The sequence below is a fragment of the Callithrix jacchus genome, chromosome 3 (assembly GCF_049354715.1).
Source record: "Callithrix jacchus isolate 240 chromosome 3, calJac240_pri, whole genome shotgun sequence".
Classification (NCBI taxonomy): domain Eukaryota; kingdom Metazoa; phylum Chordata; class Mammalia; order Primates; family Cebidae; genus Callithrix; species Callithrix jacchus.
In genome coordinates this window covers 129,523,463-129,539,761 of record NC_133504.1, presented here as the reverse complement: position 1 = coordinate 129,539,761, position 16,299 = coordinate 129,523,463, and the positions used below count along the sequence as shown (strand labels likewise).

The following is a 16,299-nucleotide window of genomic DNA, read 5'->3' as shown; positions in this document are numbered from 1 at the left end:
GTGTTTTAAATAAGAAGATAATACAGTCAGATTTGCAATATGAGAACAATCTTTCTTGCTGCATATAGATAATCAGTTTTAAAGAGAAATAATGCAAGTGAACAGGTTAGTTTTGTTGCTACTTTGATACCCTGTGGTAGAGGCGATGGCTGGCATAGTCATGGCAGCAATGAATATGGAGAGAGGTGAATAAAGTTAAGGGAAATACAGGCGATAAAATGAACAGCGGCTGGTGATGGATTGGATATTTGGAATGATAATAGAATTTTAAGGATGAATTACAGGTTTCTGATTTGGATAGTTAATAAATGGTATTGTTATTAATAGGGATAGGTATTGTTGGTAGAAAGCTAGGATGGTCTGGGGATATCATGAGTTTGATTTTGAGAGATAATATATTTGAGTTGTTTTGAAACAGCCATGTAAGGATTTCGAGCTGGCAACTAGAGTGCAGAAGAACAGCCTAGGCTGGAAATATAGTGAATAACTGGTGTATAAGTAGAGGTTGAAGTAATGAGCATGTATGGGGTCATAGAAGAAGTGGGCATAAGCCAAAGCCTTAAGGTATTTCTTGAACTCCTGACTTCAGGTGATCCACCCACCTCGGCCTCCCAAAGTGCTAGGATTACAGGCGTGAGCCACCATGCGCCCGGCCGCCTTGAGGTATTTCAACATTTAATGGCAGTATAGAAGAGGGTGAGCCCGTAAAGAGAAGTAATGACCAGTGAGGCGAAAAAGAGGTGAATGAGTGGCATGAGTATCTCTCATTAAAATCAAACAATCATAGACTTTTTATATGAGAATGTACTATGCAAATTTTCTAGTTCAATTATTTTCTTTTACTTATGAACGACAATTGAATTGCTAAATAAAATAGAAGATTCTGAGACTATTCCAATGCTCATTCAGTGTTATCACTTTGTCTATGGGATAAGGATAATAATATTACACATGTTATCATAAAAAATGGTATGAGCTTTGGATTTTGAGTCAAGAGACCCTGGTTTGAATTCTGGTTATACCACTTTCCAGCTCAGTGGCCTTTGATGTGTTTCTTAATCTCACGATCTTTACTTACTATTCTGTACACATGATTTATTACTTTTTATGGCTGTTGTGAAATAAAGGTTAGATCATATATGTGAAAATGCTTTGTAAACTATAAAGCACTGTTTTAGAGTACTATTTATATAACATTTTAAATGTTCAAACTGTTTCTGCAAAAGGATACATAGGTAAGATTAACTAGGGAAGTCATACATCAGAAGAATTTTGAGGAAATCTTGAAATACTAAATGTATTGTCAAGCCACAGTACTCTAAATATCCTGGTTCTGGTGCAGGCAAAGATTAATTACAGAAAGAGATTAGAGTACAGAAAAAAAGATAAGGAAAAATTTACTGTATGACAAAGGTGACATGACAAATCAACTGCACTATTTAACACACGTCAAATTTAATAGTGTGTTAAATAAGTGTTTAGAAGGTGGCCTCTCCGATACCAAATCTGCTGGTACATTAACTTTGACTTCTCTAAATTTCTGTTGTTCACATGCCACCAGTCGATGGTATTTTGTTGTAGCAGCCTGAACAGATGGAGACAGCAACTGACAATAAACTTTGTATGGGAGAAAAAAGGGTCCTGAGTTAGGAATAGATATAAACTCCTGGGGGTGGAAGGAAGTCCCAGGGATGCTAAGGCTCCTGCAGAGGGAGGAAGGCCCCTGCCAGAAGCTGACACCCCAGGGAAGTGCAGCAGCAGGGGTTCAGTGCCAGCTCTGGTGGGGTGACAATCCAGAAGAGAAGAAGGATTTCTGTGCACTTGGAGAGGCGGATCCCCAGGTCTGCATGGTTAGGATCTGTCTCCAAGGGGACTTGTGCAGTGTCAGTGTGTGTGTGTGCACTTGCATGTGTGCCTTCATTAGTCTTTAAATCCCAATCAGTCTTATATTTCACTCCCTTTCTCCACCATACCTGACAATTTTAGCATTCAGCCTTAAAAAGCCCAAACCCCAGTTTCACCATTGTGTAGTACTTTACAACTTAGACAGCTGCACACACACTCATTCATTATTTACAGCTCAGTAGATCTTACTGTACCCATGTGGCAAGTGAAGAAAAAGTCTGTGAGCCTTTGAGTGACTTGCCTGGAAGTGGAGGAAATCAAACTAGGCTTTTGATTACTTGCCCAGGGCCATTTCTGCTGCCCAGAGCAAACATTTACACACAGGCTGAGGGTTTTGGAAATGTACCGCAGAGGGAGCTTGTGCTGTCCTGGAATTGACTCAGTTCCCTGCTATTGTATGTATACGGGAAGATGCACTCCGTTTTAATGGAGATCTACTGCAGCCATTCTGTCCTCTCTGCACATTCACTTAGGTGGCAGGTCCAGCGTCACGAATTCAAGATAAGTGGCATCAATAAAGCTGCATTACTTAAACCAACAAGTGGTTCAGAAAATATACTTCCAAAGAACTAGGGATCCCGATCTCTAGGAATAATAAATTTCACCCATCTCCCAATTCCGGACTGCACTGTGTGTAAAGGCAGGAAATGGCTGAGAGACAGCTCTGCAGAGAGATGCTAGGACAAAAAACATCAAAAGATCTCATCGTCCCAGAGCCACTGGTGATTTGCTGTCCTCCACTGAGGGAGGGGCACCTCCTAGCCTTTCCTAGACTGTGAATCTGAAGTCGTTGGGCTGGGAACATGGCTGAGGAGCAGTTCATTAGAGATTGTTTTTTGTCTTTATTGCTGATTCCAGCCTAGATCCTTCTCTGAGGTGGTCTAGGCATCCATTCCTTTGCCCACTGAATCACTCTGCTGAGATGTCCACAGTGAACTTTTGTCTCCCTGAACAACCTGCTTTCATTTTGGTTTCCTCTTCTAGCCAATGGCACCACCATCTACCCAAGGTAGACATTCTGTGTCAGTGTTAACCTGTCACCTCTCATCCTGTCTTGTAGTCCAATGCCAAGTTTTGTGGATCATACATTAAACCCATCCTCTCTTCTCTATTCCCTGGCAGCACTCCTAGTGCCTAGTGTGTCTCTGGTTTGGCCCTTGTGGGTGCTGCTCTGCTGCACTCCTGCCCACCTTTGGACTCTACTACCACTCACACCATCAAGGAGGTGGGGCAACTCATAACCAATGGAGGATGAATGCTTAGGGCCCACCTCCTCCCCCCCGCCCTGGACTCCCTTCAGTATTCTGTGGCAGCAGCTGCAGTTTGACTCTCTCTCTGCCCAGTGCTGCTTCCTTGTCTTCCCGAAGGTGTTGATTGAAAGAGACACTCCCTGTATGCAAGTCTCAGAGCCTTCTTCCCTGGGAACCTAACCTGTGATACTTGGTGCCTGGATAGTCCTAGGAAGCAAACTAAAATGAAGTTAGAATTGGAAACCCCCCTGCAGTTTTAATAGAGGAGCTTATCATTGGTGGGAGATGAGTGCTGAAAGCTTTGAGTGGAGCTCCATGGAGAAAAAGGACCAGGCTGCACTGGCAGGCTCGTTAAAACACAGATTTCTGGGCCCCAGCATCAGAATTTCTGATTTAGTAGGTCTTGGTAAAGCCAAGAATTTGCATTTCTAACAATTTCTAGGTGATGCTAGAGACCATACTTCAAAAACCACTGAGTTAATCTTCAATGAAAACCATCACAGCTGGAGGACTGAATCATAAGCTTATTTAACACATTTTTTTTTTCTCTAGAAGCAAGCATCATTGAAAACCAAGTTATGAGAAGACTGCAGGGTGAACACAGACTAAAGCAAGGAAAGTTAGATATATCATTTAAATGTTTAATGATATCAGAATGAACGGTTGAATCAGAATGATTTGGGAGGAGAATCTAGGGCAGGTCCCAGACTTAAGCATCAGTCCTATCAAATGTTGTGGATATACAAAAATGGAATGGATATGGAGCTGTCCTCATGGAGCTTAGGCTAACATGAAAAGCCAGTCTACAAATATTTATAATATAAAATATATAGAGGTATGTGGCATGAGATCAACACAGATATGATTTTGTGGTGAGGTGACGCGGAAGGAGGATTAATTATATCCAATCATGGAGATCAGAGGGAGTTTCTTATAAAAGATGGCTTTTCAGGTTGGCTCTAAGAATAAATAGGGCACACAATGACTGAAATATGAGCCAAAGCATAGACATGAGAAGGTGCTTAGCTAACAAGTTTGAATTATACTTTGTAGGCAAAAAGTCTTAGGCTGGAGGTAACTTGAAGGAAACAGGCTGTGAGAGATTTGTGTTCAGAAGCTTTTAAATTAGATTCGAAAGAAAAGAGCCAGCACACAGTGAGAACAGTTAGAAGCACATTGCAGTGGTTCAGAAAAGCACCAAGGGATTAAAAACCTGGATTAAGGAATATTCTAGAAAATGTAGAAATGCTGATAAAACTTTATCTTGAGCTCACCAAAGCCAACCCTGCCAGGTGACTTGGTTCCATGCTAAAATTTTAGAACCATCGAATTCCTTTATATCTTTAGGATATTGTTTGAAAAGGCAAGGGGAGGTGAGCAACACTGAGACTGGTCAGCTCTGACTCTGCAAAGCTAAAGGGCAGCACTTGGTGTGTGGTGAAACACGAATGTTAAAAGTTCACTTGTGAGGTTTCCTGGCAGGTAGCCAGAGGGCCTCTTCAAGTTAGAGCCCAAAATTGCTTTGCATATTTCTATTCAAACTATGTCTATCATTGAACCAAGGTGCAATGTTGTCCAAACTATGTTATTACTGATATGGTAAACCTATCTTTTAACACCTCCTTCCTCGTGTCTTTAGCTGAATAAGGAAGAGGGAAGAGGGCAAAATGAAAAGAATTTAAAAAGACAATGTTAATGCTTAGTTACACAAACAAAAAACTTTCAGTATTTGAAGTCATAAGCAAATAAAATGCATATTTGCTCATGGCCTTTCTAACACATTTTACTCATGACAAAGATGTGAATAAGAACCAGTACCCTAGTAAACTAAATTGATAAAAGCAGAGAGAAACACGTTTCACCATGCCAGGAAGTAAAATATGTAGAGCACCTAGCAGCTGAAAATACTTTACAAAATATTAGGTTTATTATTATATTCATTTTATAATGGAACAAAGAGCAAAGATAAATATTAACTTACCAGAGATTCAATTCTTCCACTCAAAGTCCTATATTCCTGTGTAGCTGGTGAATTTAGCTGACTATTATATTCAACATTTAGGAGTTCAAAACTGCTTCTGTAAAAATATGATTTTCGATCTGGAAAAGAAATTAAAAGGCAGGGTCAGTCTTACTTTAAAGTAGTTGAATCTTTAATTTATTCAGGATTATGGGAGGCGAATTACAAAAATTTGCTTTCCTTGAAAAAAAGAAAAAGTCCTAATGCTTAATATAGGTGTAATTATGATAAAATTATTATTTTTTTCAATTTTTAAAAAGATTGGCAAAGCCAGAGTGGTGTGGACGTTTAAAAATCAGAATGGCATTGTCATTTGAGAAATTAAAAATTGTCAGAAATACTGTAATTTTTATTCTTGCTATATTTTATGGGAGATTTGTGGTGTATTCATTCAGAAAATATTAATAAATGTTTGTGTATACTATTATTCATTTATCATTAAGAAAGAACACAAAGTATGAAATTTTTAATAATTATTACAAATAATATTCTTTATAGAGGAGTTAGTGATTTGCTATTAGTTTTTCTGGAGTAAACTAGAAAATAAGTCTTCTGACAAGATATCTAATCTAGTAATCTAGTGTAAATTATTTTCATCAAAAGGCACCTTGCAAAATAAAAAACTAGAACAGACCAATAACAAGTTATAAGACTGAGTCAGTAATAAAATGTCTCCTAGTAAAGAAATGTCTGGGACCAATGGCTTTATTACCATTCTACCAAACGTTTAAAGAACTAACACCAATTTCTCTTCAAACTGTTCAAAAACATCAGACAGGGGGGAGTTCTCCCCAACTAATTCTATGAAGCCAGTATTACTCTGATAGAAAACAAGACAAGGACACAATAAAAAAAAAATACTACAGGCCAGGTGTAGTGGCTCACACCTGTAATCCCAGCACTTTGGGAGGCCAAGGCATGTGGATCATGAGGTCAGGAGTTTGAGACCCACCTGGCCAACATGGTGAAACCTCATCTCTACTAAAAGTACAAAAATTAGTCAGGTGTGGTGGTGGGCGCCTGTAATCCCAGCTACTCAGAGGCTGAGACAGAAGAATTGCTTGAACCCAGGAGGCAGAGCTTGCAGTGAGCCGAGATTGTGCCACTGCATGCCAGCCTGGGTAACAGAGCAAGACTCCATCTTGGAAAAAAACAAAAAAACAAACCAAACCAAAACAAAACAAACAAAAAAACTACAGGTCAATATTACTGATAAACACAGTGGCAAAAATCCTCAACTAAATACTATCAAACTGAATCCAACAGCATATCAAAAAGATAAAATACCACAGCCAACTGGGATTTATCTCAGAGATACAAGAATGGTTCAACATATGCAAATCAATAAACATAATACATCACATCAACAGAATGAAGACAAAAAACATATGATCATCTCAACAGATGTTCAATAGATTTAATATCCCATCATGACAAAAACTCTCAAAAAACTAGGCATAGAAGAGACATACCTCAACAACATAAAGGCTGACCAACCCACAGCTAACATTTTACCAAATGGGGAAAAGCTGAAAGTTCTTCTTCCTCTAAGAACTGACACAAGACAAGGATGCCCACTTTCATCCCTTATTCAACATAGTACTGGAAGTCCTAACCAGAGCAATCAGATGAGAGAGAGAAATAAAAAGGCATTCAGACTGGAAAAGAAATTACATATTCAGAATGTTTCTTTTTGCAGATTATATAATTTTATACTCAGAAAAACCTAAAGACTCCATCAAAAAACTCTTAAATCTGATATACAATTTCAATAAAGTTGCAGGATACAAAGTCAACCTACAAAAGTCTGTAGCATTTCTATACATCAACGATGAAGTAGCTAAGAAACAAATCAAGAAGGCAATTCCATCTTCTACAAGGAAAACTACAAAACACTTATAAAAGAAATGGAAGAGGACACAAATGGAAAGATATTCCTTGCTCATGGCTTGAAAGGATTGATATCATTTAAATGATTATACTCTTCAAAGCAATCTATAGATTCAATGCAATCCCTATCAAAATACCAACATCATTTTTCACAGAAATAGAAAAAAAAACATCCTAAAACTTGTATGAAACAAACAAAAAAGCCCAAATAGTCAAATCAAACCTGATAAGAAAGAACGAATATGGAGAAATCACACTACCTGACATCAAACTATACTCTAAGGCTATAGTAAGCAAAATAGCGTGGTGTTGGTATAAAAACAGACACATAGACCAATAAAATAGAATAGAGAGCCAAAGAAGGAAATTTATATACAGCCAACTGAGTTTTAACAAAGGTGTTAAAAACATACAATGGGGAAATCACAGTCTCTTCAATAAATAGTAATAGGAAAATTGGATATCCATTTGCAGAAGAATGAAATTGGACCCTCATCTCTCACTATATACAAAAATCAACACAATATAATTAAATTCTTCAATGCAAGATATAAAACTATGAGAACTATTAGAAAAAAACATAAGAGGAAACACTTCATGTCTTTAGTCTGAGGAAATGACTTATGGCTATGACCTGAAAAGTACAGACAACAAAAACAAAAATAGGCAAATGGGAATTAATTAAACTAAAAGTAAAAATTCATTAATTTAATCTGAAACTCCATGTCTTTTTTTTTCTACTTCTGTAGTTCACATGAGGGATAGGTGAATTCAGGTGATTTGATAGCAAAATGCAGTCAAAAGCAAAATTTAGCCACAACCTTTACATTTGATTGGCTGAAATAATTGTATATCATTATTGGTATTTCTAATGTTGGTAATTTTAGTGCACCATTGGAAGTATTTCAACCTTTGCATAGTTAAGAATTTTTGCCTGTTTACAATTGGACGTACTACAAGGTATGTTCTATCTTTTTTTCTCTTCGCATTCACACATACCCATGTACACGCCATACACATAATTTAAGTGATTTAATGGAATTATGTTTGAAATAAAAATAACCTCAAAGTGAATTTTAAGTGAAGAAAAGATTCTAATGTATGATATTATTTAGTAAAACTCGACACATTTTACATATCTATGGTAAAGCATCTGAAAGAGCCTTCACAGAGATTTTTAAGAAAAATGGTTTATGAATGAGCATGGTATATGTATTCTTTGTATGCTTTTTTCTTGTCCATATTGTCGATTTTTTAGTGATATAGTAATAAAAATTAAACAAAATAAAAGAGACAACTAAAGAACATAATGTTTTAAAAAGTTTGACTTTACTCCTTTTTACTTCTCAACTGAAATTTTATCTCCTGACCATCATATCAGTTAGGCTTATAAGACACTGTTTCAGAAGACAGAGCATTATTTGTTCATAAGAATGGACAAATACTTAGGAACATCCAAATTTACAAATAAATAGTATTAATGAAAAACAAAATGACTAAATTTTAGAATCAGAAAATTATTGAGAGTTTTTTTTTCCTTTGGATAGAATAATTCTTTTCTGAGTAACGACATTTGGTTTACTCAAAAAGTATGTTTGGGGCACTAAAAATGGCCAAAATAGGAAAGAGAAAAAATACTGATTGAGGAAAAATACAGACATGAATTATATTTAGGGAGGAATTACAAGTAAGATATATAATCACATATATTAAGTAATAAAAGCAGTAATAAATGAAATAATGCCAAATGAAATCTGATATCGTATGTAGTTATTAAATCTGAAGAGTAATAATGTTCTAGTACTTACCAAAAGCTAAAAAGTAAACGAGTAGAGCTATGGTCACTGCAAGGATCACTACCCCTGCGACAACAATGAAACAGACCACGTACGGATTCAGAAATCTTGAAGTCGACGGTACCCGTACTGGCCTTGCAAGAGAAAGAGATCAAAAAAGGTCATTCATTTCACCCATCATTTTAGTGCTCATGATTTTCTTCTTTCTCGATCTCTTATATTGCACACGGTTCTAGCCATAGAAACATCTTCCTAGAAATGAAACTGAATTTAACAGGGTTGTCCTTTGTGGTTTTTCTTTCAAGTTTTTTTTTTTTTCTTCAGCACGAAATGATTGACATTCAAGTAGTCTGATGGAAAAATAAGGAAAGCTGACTTACGGTTTGGAATTGCTTTCCCTTCTGATAGTTTTCGAGGATAACAACAAATCATTCTCTGTTCTACTGCAATGCCTTCCAAAATACTATGCTGGACACTACTGTAGGAACCTTCTTTGCTTGGGCACCATCCCCAAGGTTGTACTGAAGAGAGATCATTTGGGTGAGAAGAAGTGTGGAGGAAGATAAAGAAGCAGGGGTGGGGTGGTAAGGGGTGTCAGAACAGTAGCATTTCTCATGACCAGATTCCCCATATTATTGAAAATTGGCAGAGGCAGAGAACTAGGATCAGGGAGAATAGCAAGCACCTGAAATGAATTAGAACTGCTCCAACAGCCAATGATTTATGTGATTTACCATATTTTACCCATGAATTTGTACTAATACAAAGTCACACAAACTCACACTGGGGAAATCACCAGAGGAGCTGGGTGTGAATTCCAGTTTTACCCCTTGTTTGCTTGGAGGTCATATTGTCATTTATCTGAGATTTTCTTTATCTGAAAAATAGCAATAATAATACCTACCTCAAAAGGCTGTTTTGAAGATTAAGTGGGGTCATGTTATGTGTTATAAAGTATATTCTTCTAGTTCAATAGGTTATCCACTTGGCTGTGAACACCTTAAAGGTAAACATAATTTTCATGCCTATGTTTAACATGGGCAAAGTGTTTAACACTTTGTAGAATGCTTGGGTTATATAGGTGTTTTGTAAATATTTATGGTATTTATAAATATTTATTGCCTGTGTTAATTCTTGACATGCTTCAGATTTAAAAGCCTTAGTAGAGCTGAGAAGCAGTTATAATTAGGCATATTCTAATTTTTCTATTTTTCTATTTTGTTTTGCTAACATTCTGGTATAAGTGAGAAGGGAATATTCTGAGGGTCTGTGCTGTGAGGTACATTTCACTGCAGTGTTGCTTGGTATCGTTTGGGATTTACCCAACTCACAGGCCTATAAAAGGGCATCTCTTGATATTTTGCTTTGCGGCACCTGCATATTATATGCTACGTTACTGGAACTAGTAACGTTTCAGAAGATTGTTGGAAGCAGAAATAGATTTGCCAATTTTCCATTTTGTTGGATAAACATAGGACACTTTATAAAAATTGACCCTGTTCACTTAAAAAAAAAAAGGATTTAGGCCGGGCGCAGTGGCTCAAGCCTGTAATCCCAGCACTTTGGGAGGCCGAGGCGGGTGGATCACAAGGTCAAGAGATTGAGGCCATCCTGGTCAACATGGTGAAACCCCGACTCTACTAAAAATATAAAAAAATTAGCTGGGCATGGTGGCGTGTGCCTGTAATCCCAGCTACTCAGGAGACTGAGGCAGGAGAATTGCCTGAACCCAGGAGGCGGAGGTTGCGGTGAGCCGAAATCGCGCCATTGCACTCCAGCCTGGGTAACAAGAACGAAACTCCGTCTCAAAAAAAAAAAAAAAAAAAAAAAAAAAAGAATTTAAATATATAACATGGGAAGAAAATAACCTCAGAATAATTTTTTAAATGCTGTAATTTTATGATGCCTTTTTGCTACATTTGTCTTATTTGTTCATTTTGCTACACTAGTGAAAAGTGACTTTCACTGACATGGGTTGAGAGTCCAGTATTCAGCAATAGTTGGAGAAAATTGTCAGTTTGACATTTACTATTTGAGTTTCAGTTTACCCACTTGTTACCTTATGGGGTTATTGTGCCTGTTACATGTAGTCACAAATGCATAATGTTTGGTATTTGTGATTTCAATAGTTATTAATGGCTGCTGAGTAGTGAAAGAGTCAAAGAGACACAGAGTTGGAGGCAAATGTAACCCCAAAGGCTAAATAAATCTCAAATTGTTCCTTTCTGCAACAATTAGGGACTGATTATGTTTCAGAGATAAACTGATATGTCAGGATCTGTAAGTGTGGAGTTAGAAGAACTGTAAACAAGGATTAAGTTGAAGGCTAAAATCCCCCAAAAATAAAATCAAAAGGCTAGAGACTACTTATGCATTAACTTGAATGAGCCTCCCATGGGAATGACGTTACAGCCAATTTTGCTTTTAGTTCATGATAACCATCTTGAACTCAATAACTGAAAAGCACTATGAGACATATGACTCAACATAGAAAGGGTGTGAGCCCAAATTACCTTAATCCTACAAGCCATAATTAATTACCTAAGAAGGAATTGTTCCACCCTGTAGAAACAACTGAAGAGATAGCTGCTCTCTTGTTAGCAGTGCAACTTATAGTTGAACCTCTGTACATTGCTGCTAACACAAACAAAATTGTGCATAATATTTACTCTGAATGTGTTTGTGAACAGTGATTTTTTAATTCATAATGCAGTGGAAATCTGTGCAAGAAAATATTTTGCTTTTAAAGCAGCATCCTGGTCAGTGAGATTTTTAGTGCTTGCATTTAAACAGCAAAGCAAATATTCAGTTGTGACCAATTTAACCAGTTTCCCTCTCTTTCTCTATTTTATTGACTTGAAAAAATTGCATGAGAATGGAAAATTTATCTTTTTATACTTTTATTGTGATAGCTTATCTGTCAGGCATTGCACATGTACATTGTCAATCTTCACAAGTTTTTCATAGCCTTGTAAATTCTGTGTTATGATGGCATTTTAAATATAGGGAAACTGAGGCTCAGAGAGTGAATAACTTTTGTTTATTCAGGAGTGACAGAGCTGGAAACAGAAACTAGGTAGATTTGAATAAAGAGACATGAACTTCTGCTCACATACACTTTCTTGAGTATTTTACTTCACACTCCAGGGAAAGGAACAGCTTTGGGTTTCATGTCTCTCCTGACCTCACCTGGGGGAAGCAAAGGAATCAACATCTATTAATAATATTTCTTAAGATATATCTTCAGTCCAGACCTCTCTCTTTGAGCTCCACATCATCATTTCCAAGTACTAATTGAAAGTGTTATAGATGCTTTACAACCACCTTAAATAGGAAAGTTCAAAGCTGAACTTGGTATTTTTTTCTGCCATTGATGATATGCCCAGGGTTTTGTTAAACGATTTTTCTACAAGACATTTTTTCCAACTAAGACATAATCATTTTTTAAGTTTCCTTTGTTATAATATCAGCCATGTCTTTCAAATGAAGAACCTGAGATATAAAAGGTTTCTTTAATTAATTTTAAACTTCTAAGCACAGTGTTTAATTCCTACATCATAAAGCACTTCTAAGGGGATGTGAAAAAGGAGCTGGACTAGAGACAGGAGATGTGGATTCAAGTACTCCTGTCAAGTATAAGCTATGTGATCTCAATTAATCATAACTATTTTAAGCTTCAGGTTTCGAAAAATATTTTTAAATGGTAAAGACAATACCTTCCTCATAATTTGATTTTTAAAAATCAAATAAAACAATGTATATGCCAGTGATGTGCAAACTAAAGATCACTGAAATTTAAGATATTATTGTAGAAGAAACTGAAGTATAACAGCAAGATCTCTAGAACTGAAGATTTTTCTGCCAGTAACTGTTGTGTGAGCTTGGATGAGTCCTTTTAATATTGTGGAATCTTAGTCTTTGGTGACATGTTGATGATAACAACAGTTATTGTACAGTATATTTTGTGAGAATTAGAGCAGATGACATGCATGCTGTATAAACTACAAAGGGCTAAATAACCATAAAAAACTTTTGAGAAAAATAAATTTTAATTAGTTTATTTATTACTCTTTATATTTTAACTTACACTATCAAGAGAAAAAACTGTGTTTCTTTAAAATATTCAGTTTTACCTGTTTACCAATTTACCGATTTCACCTTTTCTCCACAATTTTTATCTTGCTTTAGATCATTCTTATCACACAGATAACTTTATAGTAAAGAAGAGGAATGTGTCAACACCTACCTCCATTGAGGTACTTTTGGAGTAGAAGAGTCAATACTAGTTTCCTACTCTTCTGTAGTAACTAATTTCTTAATTCTCTAGACTGGCTCTGCAAGAAATGCTCAAAGGAATTCTTAACATGGGAATGAAAGGTCATTACTCAACTATCATAAAAACAAATGAAAATATAAAACTCACATGTCTTATAAAACAATTACACAAATGAGAAAGAGAAAGACATAAAATGGCAACACAACAGAACTCCACCAAACCATGCAGCTTATACAACAATTACAGAAATGATAAAGAGAAAGAAATCTAATGGCTGCATGACAGAACTCCAACTATATGCTACTTACAAAAAACTTACCTTACTGATAAAGACACATATAGACTAAAGGCAAAGGTATAGAAAAATGCATTCCACACAAATAAAAACCAAAAGAGAGTAGAAGTAGGTATATTTATATCAGAAAAAACAGGCTTTAAATCAACAACAGTTAAAAAAAAAAAAGCCAAAGAAAATTATTATATAATGATAACAGAGTCAACTCAACAAGAAGAAATAACAATCCTAAATATATACCTATTCAACACCAGAGCACCCATATTCATAAAACAAATATTACTATATATAAGAAAAGAGATAGACAGGAATACAATAATGATGGAGAACTTCAACACCCCCATTGACAGTACTAGACACATCATCAATACAGAAAATCAACAAAGAAACACTGGACTTAAACTGGACTTAGACTAAATGCACTTAACAGACATTTATAGAAAATTCTGTCCAGCTATCACAGAATATACATCTTCATCGGTACACAAAACATTCTCCAAGATAGATCATATGTTAGGCCACAAAATAAGTCTCAAGAAATGTTTAAGAATCAAAATCATATCAAGTATCTTCTCAAATTACAATGGACTAAAACCAGAAATCAATACCAGGAGGAACTCTTAAAACTATACAAATATACGGAAAAAACAAAAAACAAAAAAATCATGCTCCTGAATGATCTTTGGGTCAATAATAAAATTAAGAGGAAATTATTTTAAAAATCTGAAATGGGGGGATGAAAATGGGGACAAAACATACCAAATCCTCTAAAATATAGCAAAAACGGTGCTAAGAGGGAATTTTATAGCATTAAATGTCAGTGTCAAAAAAATTAAAAGGTCACATATTAACAACCTAATAATGCATGTTAAGGAACTAGAAAAGCAAGAACAGATTGAACTCAAAACTAGCAGAAGAAAAGAAATAACAATGATTGGAGCAGAACTAAATAAAATTTAGACCAAAAAGTTGCAAAGGACCAATGAAAGAAAAAGTTGGGTACTTGAAAATATGAAGAAAATTGATAGACTGCTAGCTAGGCTAGCCAAGAAAAAAAAAAAAAAAAAGCAGATTCAAATAAAATCAGAAATGAAAAAGAAGACCAATTCTACCAGGGAAATACAAAGACTGTTAAGCACTACTATAAACAACTCTATGCTCACAAACTAGAAAACCTAGAGGAAATCAATAAATCCTGAAAACATATAACCAGGTAGAAATCTCCCAGGTTTAATCTACAGATTAACCAAAATAATAGATTATTTTGGTCTATTCCAAAAATAGAAATCCTGAACAGACCAATAATGAGTAAAACAATTTAATAAGAAAAAAGTACATTTCAACAACAACAACAACAACAACAAAAATCCCAGGACCAGATGCATTCATAGCCAAATTCCACCAGATGTATAAAGAAAAACTGATACCAATTCTAATGAAATTGTTCCAAAATATTGAGGAGGAGGGAATCTTTCCTAACTCGTTCTATGACACCAGTGTTACCCAGATACCAAAACAAGGCAAGGACACACACACACACAAAGGGAAAAAAGTAGGCCAATATCCCTGATGAACATTGTATAAAGCTCTTCAACAAAATAATAGAAAACTGAATCCATCAAAATGATAACACGCCGTGGTCAACTGAGTTTTATTCCAGGGATACAAGTATGATTCAACATATACGAATTGATAAATGTTATTCACCATATAAACAGAATTAAAAACCATATTATCATCTCAATAGATACAGAAAAACTATTTGATAAAATTTAGCATCCCTTCATGATAAACACCCTCACAAACCAGGCATACAGGGAGCATACCTCAAAATGATAAAAGGCATATATGACAAACCCACAGATAACATCATACTGTACAGGGAAATGTTGAAAGCATTCCACCAAAGAATTGAAACAAGGCAAGAATCACTTTCATCACTTCTATTAAACACATTATATGAAGCCATAGAGGAGCTATCAGGCGAGAGAAAAAAGTAAAAGACATCCAACTTGGAAAAGAGGAAGTCAAATTACCTCTGTTTGCTGACAATATGATCTATACCTAGAAAATCCTTAAACTACTCCAAAAGACTCTTAGATTTGATAAATGAATTCAGGAATGTCTCAGGATATAAAATCAATGTACTAAAATCAGTAGCATTTTTATATATCAATAATTACCAAGTGGAGAACCAAATCAAGAAGCCAATCCTATTTACAATAGGTTAAAAAATAAAATACCTAGGAATATATTTAACCAAGAAGGTAAAAGATCTCTACAAGGAAAACTACCAAACACTAATAAAAGAATTGGAGATTATACAAACAAATGGAAAACCACCCTATGCTCATGCATTGGAAAATCCAATGTCATTAAAATGACCATAATGCTCAAAGCGATCTACACATTCAGTGAAATACCTATCAAAATACCAATGTTATTTTTTACAGAATTAGAAAAAAATCCTAAAATTCATATAAAACAACAACAACAAAAAATCAACATTTTTGCCAAAGAAATTCTAAGGAAAAGAGCAAAGCTGGAGATATCACATGATCTGACTTCAAATTATACTGCAAAGCTATAGTAACCAAAAGAGGATAGTGCCTGTATGAAAATAGACATATAGATCAATGGAACAGAATAGAGAACCCAAGAATAAAGCCACATACCTACAGCCAACTGATCTTTGACAAAATTTACAAAAACACACACTGGGGAAAGGACATACTATTTAATAAATGGTGGTGGTAAAATTGGATCGCTGTATGTCAAAGAATAATATTGGACCTCCGTCTCTCACCGTATACAAAAATCAAGTCAAGATGAATTAAAGATGTAAATTTAAGATCTGAAACCATGAA

At 35.5% G+C, this 16,299-nt stretch overlaps 1 protein-coding gene across 1 annotated transcript in view; it reads right to left on the bottom strand.

The window, feature by feature from the left end:
- Positions 1 to 16,299, bottom strand: part of TMPRSS11D (transmembrane serine protease 11D) — a 57,947-nt gene that overhangs the window by 25,834 nt on the left and 15,814 nt on the right. Inside the window, exons 2-3 of the mRNA XM_008993246.6 lie at positions 8,874 to 8,995; positions 5,137 to 5,255 (exon numbers count right to left, since the gene is read on the bottom strand). Of these exons, the coding sequence (XP_008991494.2) occupies positions 5,137 to 5,255; positions 8,874 to 8,995 (241 nt within the window). The remainder of the gene's footprint in view (positions 1 to 5,136; positions 5,256 to 8,873; positions 8,996 to 16,299) is intronic.